General features: G+C 38.6%; 1 protein-coding gene across 2 annotated transcripts in view; it reads right to left on the bottom strand.

Moving 5' to 3' along the window:
- LOC105228567 (zinc finger protein rotund) overlaps positions 1-19,972 on the bottom strand; it is a 190,122-nt gene extending 170,150 nt beyond the window's left edge. The window contains exons 1-2 of one of the 2 annotated variants that reach the window (XM_049449172.1): positions 18,933-19,972; positions 12,545-13,452 (exon numbers count right to left, since the gene is read on the bottom strand). In XM_049449172.1, the coding sequence (XP_049305129.1) occupies positions 12,545-13,048 (504 nt within the window). In that variant the 5' untranslated portion in view covers positions 13,049-13,452; positions 18,933-19,972. The remainder of the gene's footprint in view (positions 1-12,544; positions 13,453-18,932) is intronic. The other variant, XM_049449174.1, reaches the window with a different exon arrangement.
- Positions 19,973-20,443: the final 471 nt, after the last annotated feature.

The raw sequence follows: 20,443 nt of genomic DNA, 5'->3' as shown, positions 1-20,443 counted from the left end.
CTTATTCCGGAGTAGCACCTGTTAGCAAGAGTTATACTGTCTCGCATTTCTAGGCTGACATTGTTGTTGGTGTTAATACTGGTTCCAAGATAGACGAAATTATCTACGATTTCAGTTATGACTGTCAACAGTGACGACGACAACTGTTTGTTTGATGACAGGAGATATTTCGTCTTGCCCTTGTTCGCTGCTAGACCCATTTGCTTTGCTTCCTTGTCCAGGGGCGGGTGTTGAGACCAATGATGTCAATATCATCGAAGTACGCTTGATTAAACTCTCAACAGCTCGAAGAATTTTCTCCACCAGCAAATTGAAGATTGTTCAACGTAAGTGTACATAGCCGTGTAAAGTGGCTCGAACCTTCCTTGTGTTTGTTGACATGCGTTTTGGCTGCAACGTCTAAACCACTGGAGCCATCCACCTATCACAACATCTGGTTGGCGGCTTTTCGATCCGAAGACAGCCAGGTAACTTGGTGAATTTTTCTGTACTGGAATCTAGTACAACAGATAACCATATTGCGGGTCTCGGCGAGGTCATTCAGCTTCAACCTATTTGAAGATGTTTTATCGTGGAGGCTACATTTACCGACGGTTGTGCCAGAGATACCTTATGTGTGCGAGTCAGAGACCTGCACGAGTAATTAAAAAAGTAACATGTTAGCAAGCGGCGATGCCGATGCGGCGAGTACACGCTACGTAACGGTACTTTGGCATCGTGGGCATCGGCATCGTGGGTATCGGCATCGCGGCATCGCCGATTACTAACATGTTACCAATGGTCGGCATTTCTTAGAACAATTGTGGAAACTAACTTCACACGTACGCTTACGCTCTATCGTTCAGTCGTTGTCGAGCCAGCAACGAATTAACATCATGTAAGACTATAGCGTTTCATTTGCCATTGACGATACCAGATAGTAATCGTACGATGCCACGATGCCGCGATGCCGATGCGCAATGTTACCTTCGCATCGTGGTAATCGTCAGAAGTGTTACTTAGTAACGTAATCGTACGATGCTTACCTTAATCGTGCAGGCCTCTGGTGCGAGTACATAAGTTATTAAATAAGTAGTAAATATGTGAAACAGATATAAATTTATTTAATATTCTCATATTTTAAGTTTTCTATTCCCTTTCTCATCCAAATCTGATATATCCCATCAGCACACCATCCAACATCTACTTTAATGTACGAGTACATACATACATACATATATTTGCAACAATTTTTTTTTAGTTATGCTGTTAGCGCGGACTGCGGCGCAGCATCATACCATCCCACACGCGTGACAGCAATCCCGCTCGCTGCTATCGTTGCACTTGGCGCGCGGCTACGTGCAGCAAGCTTGCAATTTATGAGCGTGGAAAAATCCGCAGTGCTTAAGCATGTGTTTTCACTTCCTTCCTCTTTCTTTCGCTCTTCCGGTTTCTTGTTACTTTGCGCTATTTTCGGTATTGCTTGTCCTTATGACTGATTTTACTACAGTCTTTATTCTTCATTTTCATTTTTTACATTATCCTTTTACAATTCTTTTCACTGGTTACGGGATTTTGTTACATGCTTGGAGGGAACATATTGCTGCGGTACTTTATAGTTTGTTTGTCTAACGGATATCTATAGCAGCAAATATATACAGAAATATTTTGTACGTGCTCCTAATCCAACTTCCTTTGCAGTTTTGGTGCTGCTTCAGGTTAAGAGAGAAGACAACAAGGACTTTTTATACCAGCATAATCCTCTTTCTTTATATAAAGAGCTGCGAATATCGCTATACCGAAGTTTCTTGAAATGCGATGTATAATCTATGCTCCCCACACTTCTACTTAGTCGACATTTACTGCGACATTCTTTCGATCATAATTTCGAAGTCGTGGATTTCTATCTTGAAACCAGTACTAACACCAATGTCAGCCTCGAAATCAACGCAGAATAACTCTTGCCAACAGATGCTACTTCGGACTGAGTACGCAATTGATAAGTAAAGTCCTCTCTAGACGAGCAGTGACCAAACTCTATAAGTCACTCATTATTCCCGTCCTGCCATATGGAGCAGAGACATGGACGTTGTCAACATCTGATGAGCCAACGTTACGAGTTTTCGAGAGAAAAGTTTTACGACAGATTTATGGTCCTTTGCGTGTTGGCCACGGCGAATATCGAATTCGGCGAAACGATAAGCTGTATGAGAAATAAGACGCCATTGACATAGTTCGGCGAATTAAAAGACAGCGCATACACTGGCTAGGTCATGTCGTTCGAATGAACGAAAACAGTCAAGATGTGAAAGGATTCGACGCAGTACCAACCGGAGAAAGCAAAGTAAGAGGACGACCTCCACTCCGTAGGAAAGACCAGGTGGAGAAGGATTTGGCTTCGCTTGGGATCTCCAACTGGCGCCCCCCTGAAGGAGAAAGAATGGTGCGCTGTTGTTAACTCGGCTATAGTTGCGTAAGCGGTTTCTATGGCAGTAAATAAGAACATGTCGACTTCTAGAAGAGGCTGGTCGGAAGCAGAGGAGATGTTGTAGTCGCCTAAGAATTTGTCAAAATACCTATATGCCTCGCATGTGATACCTGGCTGCCCCTCGAAGCCGTCTGAGAAAAAACATGGTATTTTCCCTCCACTCCCTTGCATATGATCTTGGCGATCGGATAGCTAAACGGTGACACTTTTGGCAATCTCATCCTTTATTTCGTTTCCTGAAACGCCCTTGTGGTCTGCTACGCGGTATACATGCAGTCGTGTAAAGCCGTATATATTGATCTTCTCTATGTCGTTTCCTGCGTTAATAGCTGTATTACCAGCTTTCCTGGCGGCAAAGGCCTGAAGGGTTCTGCAGTATTCTGGGAGCTTGGAGGGTCACCTGAGACTTAGCTCAATAGATCTCGGCGCCTACTTCCTTAGCCATTTTTTATCTGTCCGGGTAGGTGTGAATGTTCCACTGACGCTGCCTGCACTATCCACCCTTTTTTAGTGTGACTTGAGTCCTCTCCCAGGTTGGTCACTTATATACGTACTTTTATGTAACTATAACTTTATAGAGTCTCTGAGGTTCCCTTTAGGTGTTACAAATATCAGGTAAACTTTATATACCTACTACAGAGTACAATTAGTAGCTGTTTAAATCTGTCGATCAGCTATATCTTAAGCTAAGAAGGAAGATATGGACCTTTTTTCAGAATGTGGCGCATTCAAAGCCAACAACTGGTCTATATTGCGTGAAGAGTTGCTCTTTGGTCCTTTGCGTGTTGGCCACGGCGAATATCGAATTCGGCGAAACGATAAGCTGTATGAGAAATAAGACGCCATTGACATAGTTCGGCGAATTAAAAGACAGCGCATACACTGGCTAGGTCATGTCGTTCGAATGAACGAAAACAGTCAAGATGTGAAAGGATTCGACGCAGTACCAACCGGAGAAAGCAAAGTAAGAGGACGACCTCCACTCCGTAGGAAAGACCAGGTGGAGAAGGATTTGGCTTCGGTTGGGATCTCCAACTGGCGCCACCCTGCGAAAAGAAGAAACGAATGGTGCGCTGCTATTAGCTCGGCTATAGTTGCGTAAGCGGTTTCTATGCCAGTAAATAAGAACATGTCGACTTCTAGCAGAGGCTGGTCGGAAGCAGAGGAGGTGTTGTTGTCGCCTAAGAATTTATCAAAATACCTATATGCCTCGCATTTGATACCTGGCAGCCCCTCGAAGCCATCTGAGAAAAAACATGGTATTTTCCCTCCACTCCCTTGCATATGATCTTGGCGATCGGATAGCTAAACGGTGACACTTTTGGCAATCTCATCCGCTATTTCGTTTCCTGAAATGCCCTTGTGGTCTGCTACCCGGTATACATGCAGTCGTGTAAAGCCGTATATATTGATCTTCTCTATGTCGTTTCCTGCGTTAATAGCTAAATCACCAGCTTTCCTGGCGGCAAAGACCTGAAGGGTTCTGCAGTATTCTGGGAGCTGGAGGGTCGCCTGAGACTTAGCTCAATAGGTCTCGGCGCCTACTTCCCTAGCCATTTTTTATCTGTCAGGGTAGGTGTGAATGTTCCACTGACGTTGCCTGCACTATCCATCCTTTTTTAGTGTGACTTGAGTCCTTCTCTCCCTGGTTGATCACTTATATACTTTTATGTAACTATAACTTTATAGAGTCTCTGAGGTTCCCTTTAGGTGTTACAAATATCAGGTAAACTTTATATATGTACCTACTACAGAGTACAATTAGTAGCTGTTCAAATCTGTCGATCAGCTATATCTTAAGCTAAGAAGGATGATATGGACCGTTTTTCAGGATGTTGGCGCATTCAAAGCCACAAACTGGTTTATATTGCGTTAAGAGTTGCTCTTTGTGTTCACATGTGTTTAGAGATAACCAAACTGAGTGGCCCGGAGAGTTTTCACCTTAAATTCGTATATAGATTTGATAATTGCAAGTTGTCACGAAAATAGTTCAAATTTGCTATAATTCAACAGCTGAAGATTAACTGTTACAAGCAAATCAATATGCAAAACTGCATGCCTGCATACATATCTACTCATTACCGTATGATATATTGGCAAAAAGCTCATCAATGTCCTTTTAATGCAAATGTCGGTGCAACAGTTTCGGCTCGCAAAATACACCAACAAATAACACAATTTTCTCGCTCTGACGTACCAATGTGTGGCAGCTTTTTTCGTTAACGAGCAAAATACTAAAACTAATTATGGCAGCAAGGACACAACCCTTCTTTTAGTCTCAATCGGCCGAAAAAAGCTGCACGCAACACGTAAGGACTCACTGTATTTAGGCCATGCATCCTGAGCGCTATAAAAAGCTTGAAATGAAAAAATACTCTTAACGCTTAATAAGAATTTGGCATTCTCTCTTTGAGTGACTTTGTGCAACCGCACTCAAACGCTCGCCAAATTTATAGTTTTGTTATATTTCGCCCAATTTTGGGCTCACTCACGCACGAGCGCACGCTCTCTCACGAGTAATTGCTCCATCTCACTTCCACCGCTACGCTAGTGTTGTTGGCGCGTTGCTCTCAACGAACTTGCCGACTCTGCTCGCTTAGCCAGTTAGAAGAACACGACTAAAAAGTGTAAATATTACCGGTATTTGCGCAAAAACGCCATTTCTGTCCCTTGCCGTTGGTTGTTGTTGCTTCTTGATGTGGGCGTGTTTAATGCGAGTTTTTAAGTTATTTCACTACTTGTCCGTCTATTTTTTACATGCAGGCTCTTCGTGCATTGTTGTTATTGCTGTATTGACGTTTTTTTATTCGCTAACCGTCTTTTTCAACCACTTTCTCAATGTCTTCGGCAATTCTTACGTTTTTCCTTATGCCATTGTATGCACCCGTACGCCGTTTAAACGGCGATCCCACGACTGCTTTGTTGTTGCTAATAATATTTGAAATAAATCCAATTAGAACACGCCCTCAATGAGTTTTTATGAATTCTATTTTCTCTAATGCTTTTTTGGCGTGTTTTTACTGGTCGCGTTTTGCCGCCGTCAAATTTATAATTTTCAGCCGCTCTCTGTTTCGACCGCTTTTCGCTTTTTTTATAGGCGATAATTGTATTTATATTATATTATTGTAGATACACTCTTCTTTCTTCAGATTACACTATTGAATTATATATGTACATACTTACACACTTTATCTTCTTGTTTATGATTTGTTTTTGCCATTTTTTGGTTGGATCAACGTGCAGACGTGTTTTTGTAATTTTTTCTTTTTGCTCATTATTTCGATCTTCCTGTAATTGGTTACTTGTGGTTTTTGGGGATATTTATTCCATGACATCTTCAAATTTCGTATTGTGGTTTAAGTATTTAAATTGATTGATAAGTTTTTTTTTTCATTTTAGAGATGATTTTCGTGTGCTGAGATCTACTGAATAAGAAATACTTACCTGCTTAGCTATACAAACATTTGCATACAAATTAATGTATCCTTAAATATACATATGTGTGAGATTTCGCGATTTTTCGTTTTCTTTCAAATTAAGTTTAATAACAGCCCAATGGCTCCAAGAATGTTACCCAATCAATCCTTTTTGAATATATTAAAATGAGACAAAGTCGGTTTCAAAATACTAATGTGATCAAATGAAAAGTGAATTTTGTTATATTTTTTAAATCTTTATTTATTCTGCAAATCCATTTCATCTCCTTCAAAGTAATACCCACCCGCTGCAATACACTCTTGCCAAAGAATTTTCCAGCCATCATAACACTTGGAAAAATCCACTGTCGTGATGGCCATCAGAGCCTTCTTCGATTCAGCTTTTATATCCTCGATTTATTCAAAACGGTGTTCTCGGAGTGGTCATGTGAATTTGCTGAACAGCCAAAGTCACACAGGGCCAAATCAGATAATGAACCAATGCAGTATGAGATGGTGCTTTTTCGTGGTCCAAAAACCCAGAGTTTTCGGCCTACAATTTTGGCCTCTTGAGGCGAAGAGCTTCACGAAAACGGCACATAATGCTCAAATAATATTCCTTGTTGACAGTTTGGCCCGGCATAAAGAATTCATTATGCACAACACCACGATAATCGAAGAAAACTGCCAACATGGCCTTAATTTTTAAGCGACTTTAACGTGTTTTGTTCGCCTTTAGCACGATATTCGCTCGATTGATCGTATGGTTGTTTCGGGATCGTAAGCGTAGATCCAAGTCTCATCTACAGTTATCATGCGTTTCATTCCGTTTTGATAGTCATAGAGCATTGTTTCACAGATGTTAGCACGGCGGTCTTCGAAATAATTGAGTGTTTTTGGAACCATTCGAGATTTGACTTTTCTCAAGCGCAATTCGTCTTTCAAAACCACCTGCACCGATCCAAATGATATGTCCCAACTATCACCAATTTCTCTAATAGTTAATCGACGATTTTCAAACACTATTTCTTGTTTGACGTGATGTTCATCAGTCGATGTTTTTGTCCGATTTGACCCCACATTTTTCTCAACACTCTCAGCACCGGCTTTGAACTCGTTATACCACTTGTAAACACTTTTAGAAGAGAGAGTTTCATCCCCAAAGGCATTTTGCAACATCGTCAACGTTTCTGCAGGCGAAGTTTCATTCCGCAAGCAAAATTTAATCCCACTTCTTTGTTCAATAAATTCAGACATAGTAAAAATCGAAGAATTCACTCTTAGAGCCTCCCAAAACGACGCGTATTTCAAATACTAAGGAATATTTTGATGTGAAATTTCACATAGATGTCACTAACAGTACTACTAACTTACAACTATTTTAAATTGCCGTATTTTTTTTTTATGATTCAGAATGTCCGAAACTCAAAAGCTTTGAAATGTTTTTCTGACACGGTTTTCTGATCTGAATGATTTCTTTTTAGTATATTTGTATATGTATACATTGTGACAAAAAAGCACCCGGAAATTCCAATTAAACTCTCCGGGTGAATAGTATTTCCAAAAAATGAATTTTTGTCTTCAAGTAATGAAAATATTAAAAGAAAGTGAAGAAATGGGCTTGAAAATCGTCATCCATGTAAAAGCTGATTTTTTCTAAAAGAGATCATACCAATCTCAGATTTATGGAGAGCATTATAACTGATGACACATGTGTTGCCATGCAAACACGTCAACAATCATCGGAATAAAGAGGAAAAAAACATTACACGATGATAATGCACCATTGAGCGACGATTGTACTTTAAAGTAAAAAAGACAATGAATACCATCAATCCACCACCGTATTTACCAGATTTGGCTACGTGTGATGTTTTCTTGTTCCACAAACTTAAATTGCCGCTCCGTAGAATCCGTTTTCAATCGATCGAAGAGATAAAACATAATTCGCTGAAGGAGCTGACAGTATTCAGCTGTTTGTAGTTTGTTAAAAGATCACACTTCGTTACTTGTGTGTGAATTCTTGGCAAAAAACACGTTCTATCTAATCAAATGAGTAAATATATTGTGAAAAGAGTGAAAAGTTAAATTAGATGTCTACATTAGGGGTACAAGATTTCATTGTCTAACCTCGAATGCTCGACAAGCCCATACTTAGAGTAGATCCAGTGAAACTACTATTTACGCCAGTCTGAAATATAGAAAAGCGCTAGAGAATAAGGAAAATGTCCTGGACGCCAATGATACAAATGTTAATAGTCTGGAATCAGCCGAGATAGAACCCGCCATTAGAACATGGATACAAGCTCTACTAGGTTGCAGGAAGATTAACATAGAATGGAAAGAAGCTATTTTTCTCAGACTATCGCGAACAGGAACTTCTCAGGAAGGTGTATTGTCGCCTCTCCTGTATGTCCTGTACTGCGCAATTAGTAGCGTGATAAGTGGCACCAATGTACATTATCGGCTAACTTAAAGGCAAATGACAATAAGAGGGATATGGTATCCTTTACAAGAGTGTACAAAATCCTGGAAGATACCAAGTCCCTGGGAATAATTTTGGACAACAAAGTGACGTGCAATCTCAATGTGAAAGAGAGGTTGAAAAAGCCAGTGGTGCTCTCGAAAATGCGTTACACTGCGGTTATTTGGTGTGGTAGACCGCTGGCAGTAAAATATCATATAGGAAACCGTTGGAGCGAATATATCGGATTGCTGCTCTGTGTATAACGATGGTACTAAGGACCACTCCTACGGCTGCACTTGTAAGGATACTCAATCTGCCGCCAATTGAAGTTGCAGCGGTAAGCTCGGCAGCGAAATCAGATATAAGATTGGCGGCGCTAGGCGAATTTTCGGACATTGAGACTCTGGAACACCCCTTTTGGTTATATTCGGCCTTATCTAGAACTAGTCTTAGATATCTAGGTGACTAGGAGTTCAAGGGGCAAGATGAAGTATCAGAATTAGATATCAAGTTTTTTATTAATAAACCTCTATGTGGAATTACAAAGCACCTGTAGATCTAATCTAAAACCCCAGAATGAAGCTTTAAAAATTACTCAGTTAAGCTTTAATGACATATTTTAAGATAAATATACCGTTATCACCAGCTTCAGTGTCTCATAGTAGTATACTAATATTAAGAAAGAAATATCAGATGCTATATTTCATGGGTAGTTTAAGCGGCGGTGACTCCGAGTGTTCGTACTTCAGATTACAAATTATTTTCAAGAATATTTTGCAGGTTAGACAAGTTTTTTTAACTTCTCACGACGAGTTGGGTTGGTACTGCATGTAAAGCTTTTTAGTAATATTCCATTTTAAAATAACAATTATGTGCGTAAGTTCTCTAAGAGCCACTCCTAGTGGTGATCACCTAAAAAAGGCGATTTGTGGGATTTTTTTAAGTAAATTCCTGCCTAAATTGCTAAACTCTATATCGTCACCTGAAATGCAAAATAACGTATCATCAAAAAATTCGAAATTGAGTGTCTTATTGATTACGCTTCACTACTTCAAATTATATACATAATATTAAATATGTTCAACATTTTCTGGTTCTGCGGTCATATATAAACCAGTTTTAACCAATATTAATATTTTGTTTCACTCATGTTCCATTTTATTCCGTGTTTCATTCATGCCACTGTGAATTTCTGAAAATGTTGTTACGTTAATTTGCATTTCAGGTGACGATATGTATGTACGTTAAACGGTAAATGTTTTTTTTTTTATTTAATTTTGAAAATGGCTGAAAAAAACAGATTGAAAAAACTTTCTAAAACTATTTTTTTCAGGCAATGGAAAAACTGATGGGCCCGTACCAGGGGCGGATCCACAGTAGAATGTGGGGCGGTGGGGTTTTTAACTATAAAATTTTGTTCTTGCAGCTCGAAGTACTTTTCTTCGCAGAATGTCACTTATGTTGGAAATAATGTATTGGCTCGTACAAAGAACTGCAGACAATTTGTAAAAATGGTTTCAAGAAAATTTTTTCTTTTTACGACAAGCATGTTCTTAAGGGTGCTCCATTTCGAGGTTCTTTTATGGGGAATGTTTATTATCATTCGAAAGAACTTTCTTTGTCGTTTATTTTTCTGAAGATTATCTTTTTCAAATGTTGGCCGTGGCCACGTCTCAGATGGACCATCCGTTGAGTCCAATTTTCGATGACTCTTTCAAGCATTTCGACTGTTAACTGGCGAATGACATGCGTGATGTTTTGCTCCAAGACCTGAATCGAAACGGTTTTGTCTGCTGAGAGTTTAGACTTTACATATCCCCACAGGAAAAAGACTAACGGTGTGATATCACACGATGTTGGTGGAAAATCGACCGGCTCAAAATGTGAAATTGTTCCATCACTGAAGTGTTCTCTCAATAAATTAATTGATTGATGCGAGTGGGAAAATCTTCTTGAAACCAAATCTCACCTCGATCACTAGCTTCAATTTCAGGCATCAAATAGTTATCATGGCGCGATAAAGGTCGCCACTGACTTTTACATTCTCATCATTTTTGAATAAATATGGACCGAAAATACCACCGGCCCACAAGACATATCAAACTTTTGTTTTTTGGATGAAATGATAACTATTGAATCTGTTCAGGTTACTCTTCGTTCCAAATGCTTCAACTTTACTTGTTTACCATTGAGCCAGAAGTGGACTTCCTCGCTAAAAAAAATTTGGAAAACGTCGGGTCTTCTTGGAACTTTTCAAGAGCCCATAGAGCGAAGCGATGTCACTTGGGAAGGTCGAACGGCTCAAGTTCTTATACAAATTGTATTTTCTATGCTTTCAATTTAAGAACTCGACATAAAATTGCACTTCTTGTGCATATTTCATTAGTACAATTCTGGTTCCACCCAAATTTGATTCATAATATTCTCGGTATTGACTTCTGTCACAAAATATTCGAAATCGGACAAGAACCACTTAGAATTCAATATCACTTCATATTTACTTTTGTTGCCATATGCTTATTATGCCTCTCTACCTTTAAAATTGAAGTCAAGTGTGAAATGAAATAGCAAAAAGGGCGTGATAAGCTGGGCATGAGAATCTGCCTTTCCTCCATATCATTGTTTACCACAAGTAACGGTTGTAAAAAAGCCTAATTTCAAATGACTTCCAAAGTGAAAACACAATACAATTAAAAGAACCAGCTTAAAGCCGTCAGAAAAGTAAAAACTTTTTACCTCATAGTACAAACATTGAAGGTGAAAAAGAAGAGGAAGGAAGACTAATAATTTTAATCAAAAAATACAAAAAGTACGACATTAAAAGAAAAGTAATTCTAAATTCGATAATAAAATTCTTTGCCTTTTACAGGAATATACTCCCACCATCATTCCAAATAATAATAACAACAAATTACAAAAGCTTTTCGCCGACAGAGAATTACTGGTTTCCTTTCGGTTTTGCCCAGACCTAGACCTGGAATTAAATGTGTCCACATTTTACTATTAACATAAGATCAGACAGGCCACGCAATTACAATTATTTTCGATCGTATCTAGAGCAATTTAGACCACTTTTTTTTGAAGAATCGAGGGATGCTCGAGACAGGGAAAAGAAAATCAATATCTATCCAACAATGCCGAACATCGGCGACACTAACACCTGAAAAGCATCGCAGACTTCGGCGGGGCTCCACCTCTTGAAGCTGCAACGACTTCCATACATCTGCTTGTGGGGCGCCATGCGCACCTGCCCTACGGCAGAACTTGAAATCATGCTTGAGGTCACACCACTTCACAGTGCTTCAAATGACAGCGGAAGGGAACCGGGAACCAATATCATTGGTTCTTCTCTCAAAAGAGTAAACATATCGAAGAAGTTCAAAGTTACCCGTAGCAGTGAGCCTGAATAGAATGATTCTACTTTCGAGCTATTGCTTAGGGATAGTACAATCAATATCGGAGGGAATTGGTGCAGAAGTCGCAGGACCACTCACCTAACTCTTCATATCTGCGGGAAGTTTTTCGAGACATTTTAAGCAGAAGTCTTGCCATAAGTCGGTGCGTAGAAATAAACCTCCAACGCAGCTATCGCAACGAACGTAAAACCATACTTAGCGACAGTAAAGCGGCACTTAAAGCAATCTTTTCCTATGAGATCAAATCACTACTGCTGCAAGAGTGTAGAGAATGGCTGAATAATCTAGCGGAACGTAACCAAATGCACCTAATCTGGGTGTCTCCTTCCCTGCTGGAGTTATACCCTCTGCAGGTTTGACTAAATATGTAATCAACCTCCCTAGAGACAAACTCAGGCTACTTGTCGCATTCTACAAGGGCCTAGCTTCTTGTGCGAATTGCCGGTTCCAAGACAGGAGTGCGAAACTACAGAATACCTGTTAATTGACTTCATAGCAGTCAGAAAATGTATGATAAAGGCCCTTGGATCCATGTTTCCAATTAGGGATCACATCGTCTCACTAGCACCAGGCAGTATATTGAAATTTATCAATAACCTGACTCTAGGTGGGTCGCTGTGACTTAGGGCACAATAGAGCTAAGGTCGCGGTGCAATCCTCATCTATTTATATTGTCTAAAAAGTTGTCATGAGTACATAGTTACATGTTGGTATATACTATTTATATTTAATCAAATGTTAGGTTACCGAAGCGATAACTATATATTTTTTGACTCACCCGAAAAGTGTTTTCGATGTTGCAATCCAAATTCAGCGCATACTCATCCACCGACAGCGGTTCACCGAAAGGTTGTTCAATTTTAATTGTTGGACTCAACACCGACGCCAATTGATTGATGCCGACGGCTGAATTGGACACAGCAGCGGCGGCAAAGGAGCCTTCCACCAGTATTGGTGCCGGCACACCGTTCAAGCACGCTGCAGGCGTATGCGTTGGTATTGGCGTGGATGCGGGTGTTGGCGCAGCGCTGGGCGGCGACTCATGATACGGTGCAACAACAAACGAAGGATACGAACGATACGGATGTGGATGATGAGAATGCGAGTGTAAATGCGTCGGCGGTGGTGGTGGCGGCGGCGGTGCCTGATGATGGTGGGAGTGGTGTGGATGTAGATGGTGGCTTTGATGATGAGTTGGTGTATAATCCCGATGGTAATCGCTGTGGGTATGTGTGCGATGCGCCAGTTGTGGTCCCTTGTACCAGGTACCATGCATAATCATCTAAACGCGGTGAACGATGATTTGGCAATTTCACTTATATTTCACGCACACGCCACACTATTTGATTTAAGTCTAATCGATTTGATTGATTAACGTTAGGAAGCTGGGTGTTTAAATGGTTTGCACACTTCTCACTTTCCTTGAATTATTTTGTAGAATTTTATTGTTGCCTTTTACATATCACTAATAAAATTTCTTATTTCGATCTCACGTTTTATATACATAACTGCTCATAGATAATTCGAAATTCACTTAAACTTTCATCGTCGGTTTTGTTCAATAATTAAAACTTTCTGAACTTCCACAAGTTAACACTTAGAACTTTCAGTTGCTTTCACTCCATAAAATATTTTCCGTTATATTTATTATTGTTCGAATTTTTATTCTCACTTAGTTTTGAAAATCTGCAAAAGAAAGCAGCCGAATGAATTTTGATTGTTGTTAAGACACGATTCGCATTTGATTTCTGGAAGGAGGTCTTAAAAATTGCTCGTTATTATTTCTGTACATACGATCATTTAGTTTCAAATTTATCTTAAGATATTATGAAGGTAAATTTTCAAAACTGAGCTATCCTTCAACAGCCGTCAACGATAATTCAGACCCATAAGCGACGTTTCGTTTCGGAATGGGTAGCTACTGAATGTTTTAAACATTCTAAATTCTGGGATTCTGGGATTAAACACAATCGCCTTAACGTTATGTAAATCTAATTGATGTAATGCTTGGTTAACTTTTAGTTATCTGATTAATGAAGGTTTAGCTTTTATGAGACAAAGATTTAATACATTAAATGTTTCGTTTTTTTTTCTTCAGGCATCTCGCAAATCTTCATTAAAAATATACACATTTTTTTGTAATTTTTAATCCCAAAGATGGGATTGTAGTGATTAAAAAAGCTGCATAGATATTTGATTCTAACAAGTTATCTTAAATACCAGATTATCCAAATATAATTAAATATAAAAAAATAATCCGAAGCACATACTAAATTACAAAAACTACTGCCTACTTATTGTTCCACCATTTTTCATCACAACTCGCACAGAGAAATTGAAAGTTTACTTTTTAATTCAAATAATTTTAATAAAAAATTCGCAACTCCGCTCTGGTCCAACTACAGACACCTACATACAAATATATAATAAATAAAAGTACTTCTTCTCCAAAATAATTAAAGTTATTTTAATGCGATTAAACGAAAATAATATTACAGAACCCAACATAAAATGCTGATTTCCTCAAATTATCTCTATCACTTTATAATTTCACGTGCAGATTTTTTTTTCGAAATCTCCAAATTTTCCGCTTTGCATTTCGAGCTATACAACTATGAGCAAAAAATTGTAAGACTTTGTGCATAATTTTAAAATTCTTAATTTATTCTTCAAACTCTATATCATACCCCTCAAAGTAATCCCACTTGGCCCCAATACACGTTTTTCAGACTGGTTTGCAGAATACCCTTCAATGCACGTAGCGATTTTCGTTTAATGTCGACTCAAAACGGTTTCCCCGGAGCGGTCGTTTAAGTTTGCTGAATCGCCAGAAGCCACAGGGAGCTAAATCAAGCGAATACGGTAGTTGCGTCACCATATTGGCTGAAAATTTGGCGAAAAACTCATATAGACTCAATGCTGAATGAATTATCGTGGTGCAAAAACCAAGACTTGTCGGCTCTTTTTCGAATAGCTTCACGCAAAAGACGCACAATACGCAAATACAATGTCCTTGTTGACAGTTTGGGAGGAAAGAATTCCTAGTACACCACACCTCGATAAACGAAGAAAACTGTAGATTTTTTTACTTAATTCCAGAGGTTTTTTCGACTTTGGTTCACATTTGCCACGATATTCGGCCGTGATCGTGCCTTATCGTCTTAAGCATATATCCAATACTCATCGCCAGTAATAATACATTTCATGACATCCTGGTTGACGGGTAGCATTTTTTCACAGACGTTAACGCGACGCTGTTTCTCGAAAAAAATTAGTGATTTTGGGATCATTCTGCTTTCACTTTTCTTAGACCCAACTGATCTTTCAAAATGGTTTTCACTGATCTTTCGTTCTTTAATAATCGATTCTCAAGCACAAATTCCTTTATTTTATTGAAGTTTGATCATCAGTTGATATTGATGGCATTCCTGGACATGATATCGTCAACTCGTTCTCGACCTTCTTTGAATAATTTGTACCTAACAAAAACACTTGCTCGCGACCAACAATTATCACCAAAGGCCTATTCCAACATTCTGAACGTTTCGGCACCAGAAATTTGATTCCACATACAAAATATAATGGTACTCCTTTGTTGAACAATTTCACTCAATCGTAAAATTGACCGAATGCATTTTATGTACTTTAGACAGACAAGCGTATTCCAAACACTAATAATTATTTTGATATGACATTTGAAACAGATATGTATCACTGACAGTCATACTAACCTAAGAAAGAAATGTCTCTATGAAGGGACTTTTGCGCGAAATTTAAAGTAAAAAATCTTACTATATTTTGCTCACAGTAGTAGATTATTAGAACTTAACAGAACGCTTAAATTGAACGATACCGGTTATGTGCTTAGAAATTGTACGAAAATTGCTTCGAATTTATAGAACACTCATTCACATTATAGCTGTTCCTTCCAACAACTTGAAATCACTCACTTTATAGCCGATATTTTGGGTTTTTGAGAATTAAAGCACACTTTTTCTTTTATTAACGCGTTATTTTGACACTAGCGTACAAGAGTACGAATATTATAAAAGACTTGAAGATAATGCAAAGTCAATATAATTATCAAACAAATTATTTTATCATAAAAAAAATTACAATCATTTATTAAAAATTTATTTCCGATGCCAATCTAATATAATAAGAACGTACTGTCGGTTTAATGAAACTTTCAATTATTTTGAATTTTTCGGGGGTTTTTAAAAAATTTGTAGAGGATTTCTAGACTATTCATCCGTAAAGAAAAAACCTTCTTATATATCAGAAAAATAGTATTGGTTCATATTTTCACCAACATCTCATTACATTATAGGATTATCTTCTTAAATAAAGAAATTTTTGAAAACATTCCCTTTCCTGGTCTTGATTGCCACGCCAAGAAAAGGCACTTAAGTGAAAAATTATAAAGGGCTATCCCTAAGAGTGGAACGCAAACACTCCCACAAGTTAAATTTCATATGTTTCTCTCACTCTGCCGTATATATGTAAATCAACCACCAATGAAATTATCGGTAAGATATGTCATATCACATTAAAAATTACCGAAATCAGACTATAAATTTTTAAGAATGTGAATAAAATCGGTCTAAACCCAACCCCTCATATAGCATAACGGTAGCCGCGCCTCCAATAACTTTTCTCTCTAACATCTACCCAATATTTTAAATTTCCTACAATTGATTTCAGCAAGAAATTTGCATTATGTCACTCGGCAACATAAGTCATAGATATCGGACTATATCTTCCTGTTTGCTATTTAGATGAACTTTACTAGTTTAGGTCAAATATGATTGTGATCCATACATAATTTCGTCGAATAACTAATATTGAAGTCTTTCACAAAAGTTTTTAATATACATACAAACATAATATAATTACACTTTTGATCTTAGTAAATTGAGAAAGAATAAATTGTTCGTTCAACCATAACTTAGAACTTTCTTCTTTGTTTTTTAACCCTTAAAAGGGTATATAAAGTTTGCAGCACCCAGAAAGAAACGGTAGAGACCATAAAATTATATACATAAGTCGATTTAGCCGTGTTCGTCTGCATATACTCGAACTAGTCCCTCAGTTTATGCATAATCGATCTGAAATTTTTGCACTCGTTCTTTACTTCTCTAGAAGCTGTTCGTTTGTCGGAACTGCCAATATCGGACCACTAAAGCATATATTCTTCTACGGAAACTACTTTATTTGTGGGGGTATTCCAGCTTGGGTGCGACCGACGGCTCGTTTTTTTATATTCTTGCAACATGTTGCTACAGTGTATACTACTTTTGTTCACCTAACAGTTGTTTGTATCACCTAAAACTAATCGAAGTAGATATAGAGCTATGTATATATGACCAGAAAGATGAGAGGAGTTGAATTCTGTCTGTCCGTTCGTGCAAACAATAACTTGAGTAAAAGTTCTTGTAACTTATTGAAACCTGGTAGTTTTACTCGTGAAAAAAATGAGGGCAAGTTCATAGATCGGCGTAGTCGCTTCATTACCACGCCCACATAACGCTATTAACCGAAAACATATAGAGTACCACATCTTAGCTTTAAATTAAGATGTAAACTTGTGGCACCTGTGAGCTAAAATGTTTGAAAAGAGGTTTAATATATATCCCCTAATAAATTCGCTCAAGAGTAATCCCGTAACGTCCCAAACTAATGAAATCAGGTGATAACTCCCCATATAACGATTCCGTTAAACCTACTAAAAGCGCGAAAAATCAATAAATAAATACGACAGAGACAATCAACTTTCCACCTGGGATGATACAAGGGGACTTTATTGGAGCCGGGCTCTAAATTGGAGGGTGAACTTGACACCGCGCGCATTTAAGCGAGAACCCATATCTCAGGACCTACTTGATCAATATCGACCAAATTTGGTACATATACATAATTATCCTGACCATCTTACATATGTTGCAATACGAAAACGAGCGAAATTGGACTATAACCACGACTACTTCACGTATAATATAATTTTAAATTCCCTCTGATTTTTTTTACTTTCCAGTATGCAACTCAGGCACTAATAAATATATGGGGCTAAAAATTTGCCCCAGTAGTGCGCCTTAAAGTAGGCCATTTTACGACCAAAAATCGTCCAAATTGGGCCAAATCTAATAAAGCCTCGGAACCGACTATGAGGATCAAATTCCCATTTGCGAAAATATCGCTCAATCTATGAGATATATATTTTAGAATTTCGGAGAGAATATTTTTCTAATAATAGTATGCCTATATGTCAGAAATCGGTCGATTAATGATGTCTTTAGCCCCATGTATCTACTAGAAAAATTTTCGAGCTTCCAGTTGAGTTTATACCTCCTATATCGAGTATATATGTATGTATGTGTTATTTTAACCCTAGGCGGGCATCATTATTTTACAATGGTTTGCAAAAGCGATGACTGCTAGTAGAATTGACTAACAAAGCACATGAAGAGTTAATAAAATTGAAAGAGATTGTGTTTCTAATAACGGTGCATATTTGTGTCTAAAATAGCTACAATCCGGTGAAAACCTGAACTGGGCTCCATACAACTTGCAAAGCTTATTCATCTAAAGGTATTTCCCTAGCTTTGATAATTTCAAGTTACAAGAGTAGAATTTGTTCGATTATGAACAAACATACCCCTTCCTTACATATTATTTTTTTCATTTTATTTTTTGCAATGTAATGCATAATAGTTTTAAACCACGAAATTTGATGGGTATATTCGTTTGTTCGCCTGTGCACAGACCTACTACAGACCTATTACTGCCAATATTTTGTTACCAGACTTATTTTTTTCTATCTATTATAAGTTCTAAGTAGTAAAGGCAGTGAAGAAACTTTCCGATTCTACCAAAGTAAATACTTTAGGTAATAAGCGATCTGAACGCACATATGTTTATGAATACCTAACGCACTTTATTTTGGGGAAGAGTTCCCAGTATGCGCATCTGAGAAAGTGATAAGTTCTTGATTTTAAACCAACGGAACATACTAAAAACTATACAAAAATCGACTTTGTTCAACCTTGAGTGTGAATGTAGTTGATTTAAGTAAATAGCCCCTACGAAACTTCCGGTTGCATCCGGTTAGGGCTCGCTTGGAGTGATTATGGAACATAACTTTGAGTACAAAAATTTTCACTGAATACCTTCTACACATAGGGACACTTATCCGTTGTTTCACTTTCTGCGTTTTTTTTTCAAAATTTCACGGCGATTTTTGTAGCACAATGTTGCAAGCGACACTTTGTTGGCATTTCAATGTGTACTTCAAGGTGATTTAATTAAATACCATTACATATATGTAATACTCGTTTTTCTTAAAAAAAATGTTGCACTTCACTTCTTGCAATACACTTTATCATCAATTTTCTTATTTTGTCGTTGCAAACTGACTTGCAACAAGAATGCGATGCGTGAAAAAACAAAAGCTCGCAATTAAATGCAAAAACGCCGGAACACTTTTTCACCTTATTCACTTTTCCGCTTTTTTCACTTTGCATCTGGTTTCGTATTGCAACTTTTTACACCACTTGCATATGTTTGGTGTTGTTATTTTTATTTTCGTTTTCCTTTTCTGCACATTCAATAACTCGCTTCGGTTTCAATGTCGCGCGTTTGGCGGCCTAAACGTTATTGCAACACCGTTGCAAGCTGCAATTCTTATGCGTTTTCGCACTCAAAAATAACACGCACTCGCATTCGACCAAACTGCTGGCACCACTTCTCGTGTTCTTCTGCCGTTGCTGCCGCTGCGACGTCTCGAGCAAACGGAGCTAGCCGTTCTTCAACAATCTAGCATGCAACACACGTAGCAACGCGCATAATGGCCGCAATAGCCGGACCAAGACGATCGATTATGCAGCTTCAACGCCAACTCGCACTTTGCTGGCTGCAACTTGGCTCGGTCGCCGAAAAAGTTGCGAAAATCGCGCGCGCGCGCATCTTCACTCATTCACCGAAAATTGCAATGCCGCTGCTTGGCTCGCTTGCAGCATAAATGTTTTGTCTCGATCGGCCTACTGTTGTGCTGTGCTGTATTGATTTTTTTAGGAATCTTTGTTTTTTGTTCTTATTTTTTTTGTTTTTTGGTTCACCTTTTCGTCGCTTCAATTATAGTGTTGTGAGTGCTGCAAGTGTTATTGGCGGCGACAGCAGCAAAAAGTTGCTACCAACTCGAAAGAATGCCGAACGCGAATGCTGAGCGTGCAACGAAAAAAACAGTCAAATGCCTCGCGCTGCTGGCGCAACACCAAGAGCACAGTAGCTCTCCCCAACCATCCCCAATCCGACTTCGTGCTGCTCCAAAAAGCCTCTCCGCCGCCGCTCTCCAAGCGTACACAAACATTACCGTGCATATATGTGCATATGTAAGCTTTATCGGCACTCTTGCCCATCAGCAGTTCGGCCCATGGGCTATTGGCCTGTTGGTTGGTGGCTCAAGTGAGTCTCGCGCCGTTCTCGCATTCAATCGGTCGTTTGCTCGCCCATGCGGTCGGTCGCTTGCTCGTTGGGTTGTTTATGCCACAACACTCGACGTGAATTCGGTAGTTGCCTGCTGGTTGGTGGCGTTGTTTCGCTTCAGCGAGTCGTAGCTATTCTCTACTTACATACATATGTACATACAGTCATGAGCTAGTGCACAAACGTATCCAAATCC

The sequence above is a fragment of the Bactrocera dorsalis genome, chromosome 2 (assembly GCF_023373825.1).
Source record: "Bactrocera dorsalis isolate Fly_Bdor chromosome 2, ASM2337382v1, whole genome shotgun sequence".
NCBI lineage: Eukaryota > Metazoa > Arthropoda > Insecta > Diptera > Tephritidae > Bactrocera > Bactrocera dorsalis.
This window is presented reverse-complemented; position numbering and strand designations above follow the sequence as displayed.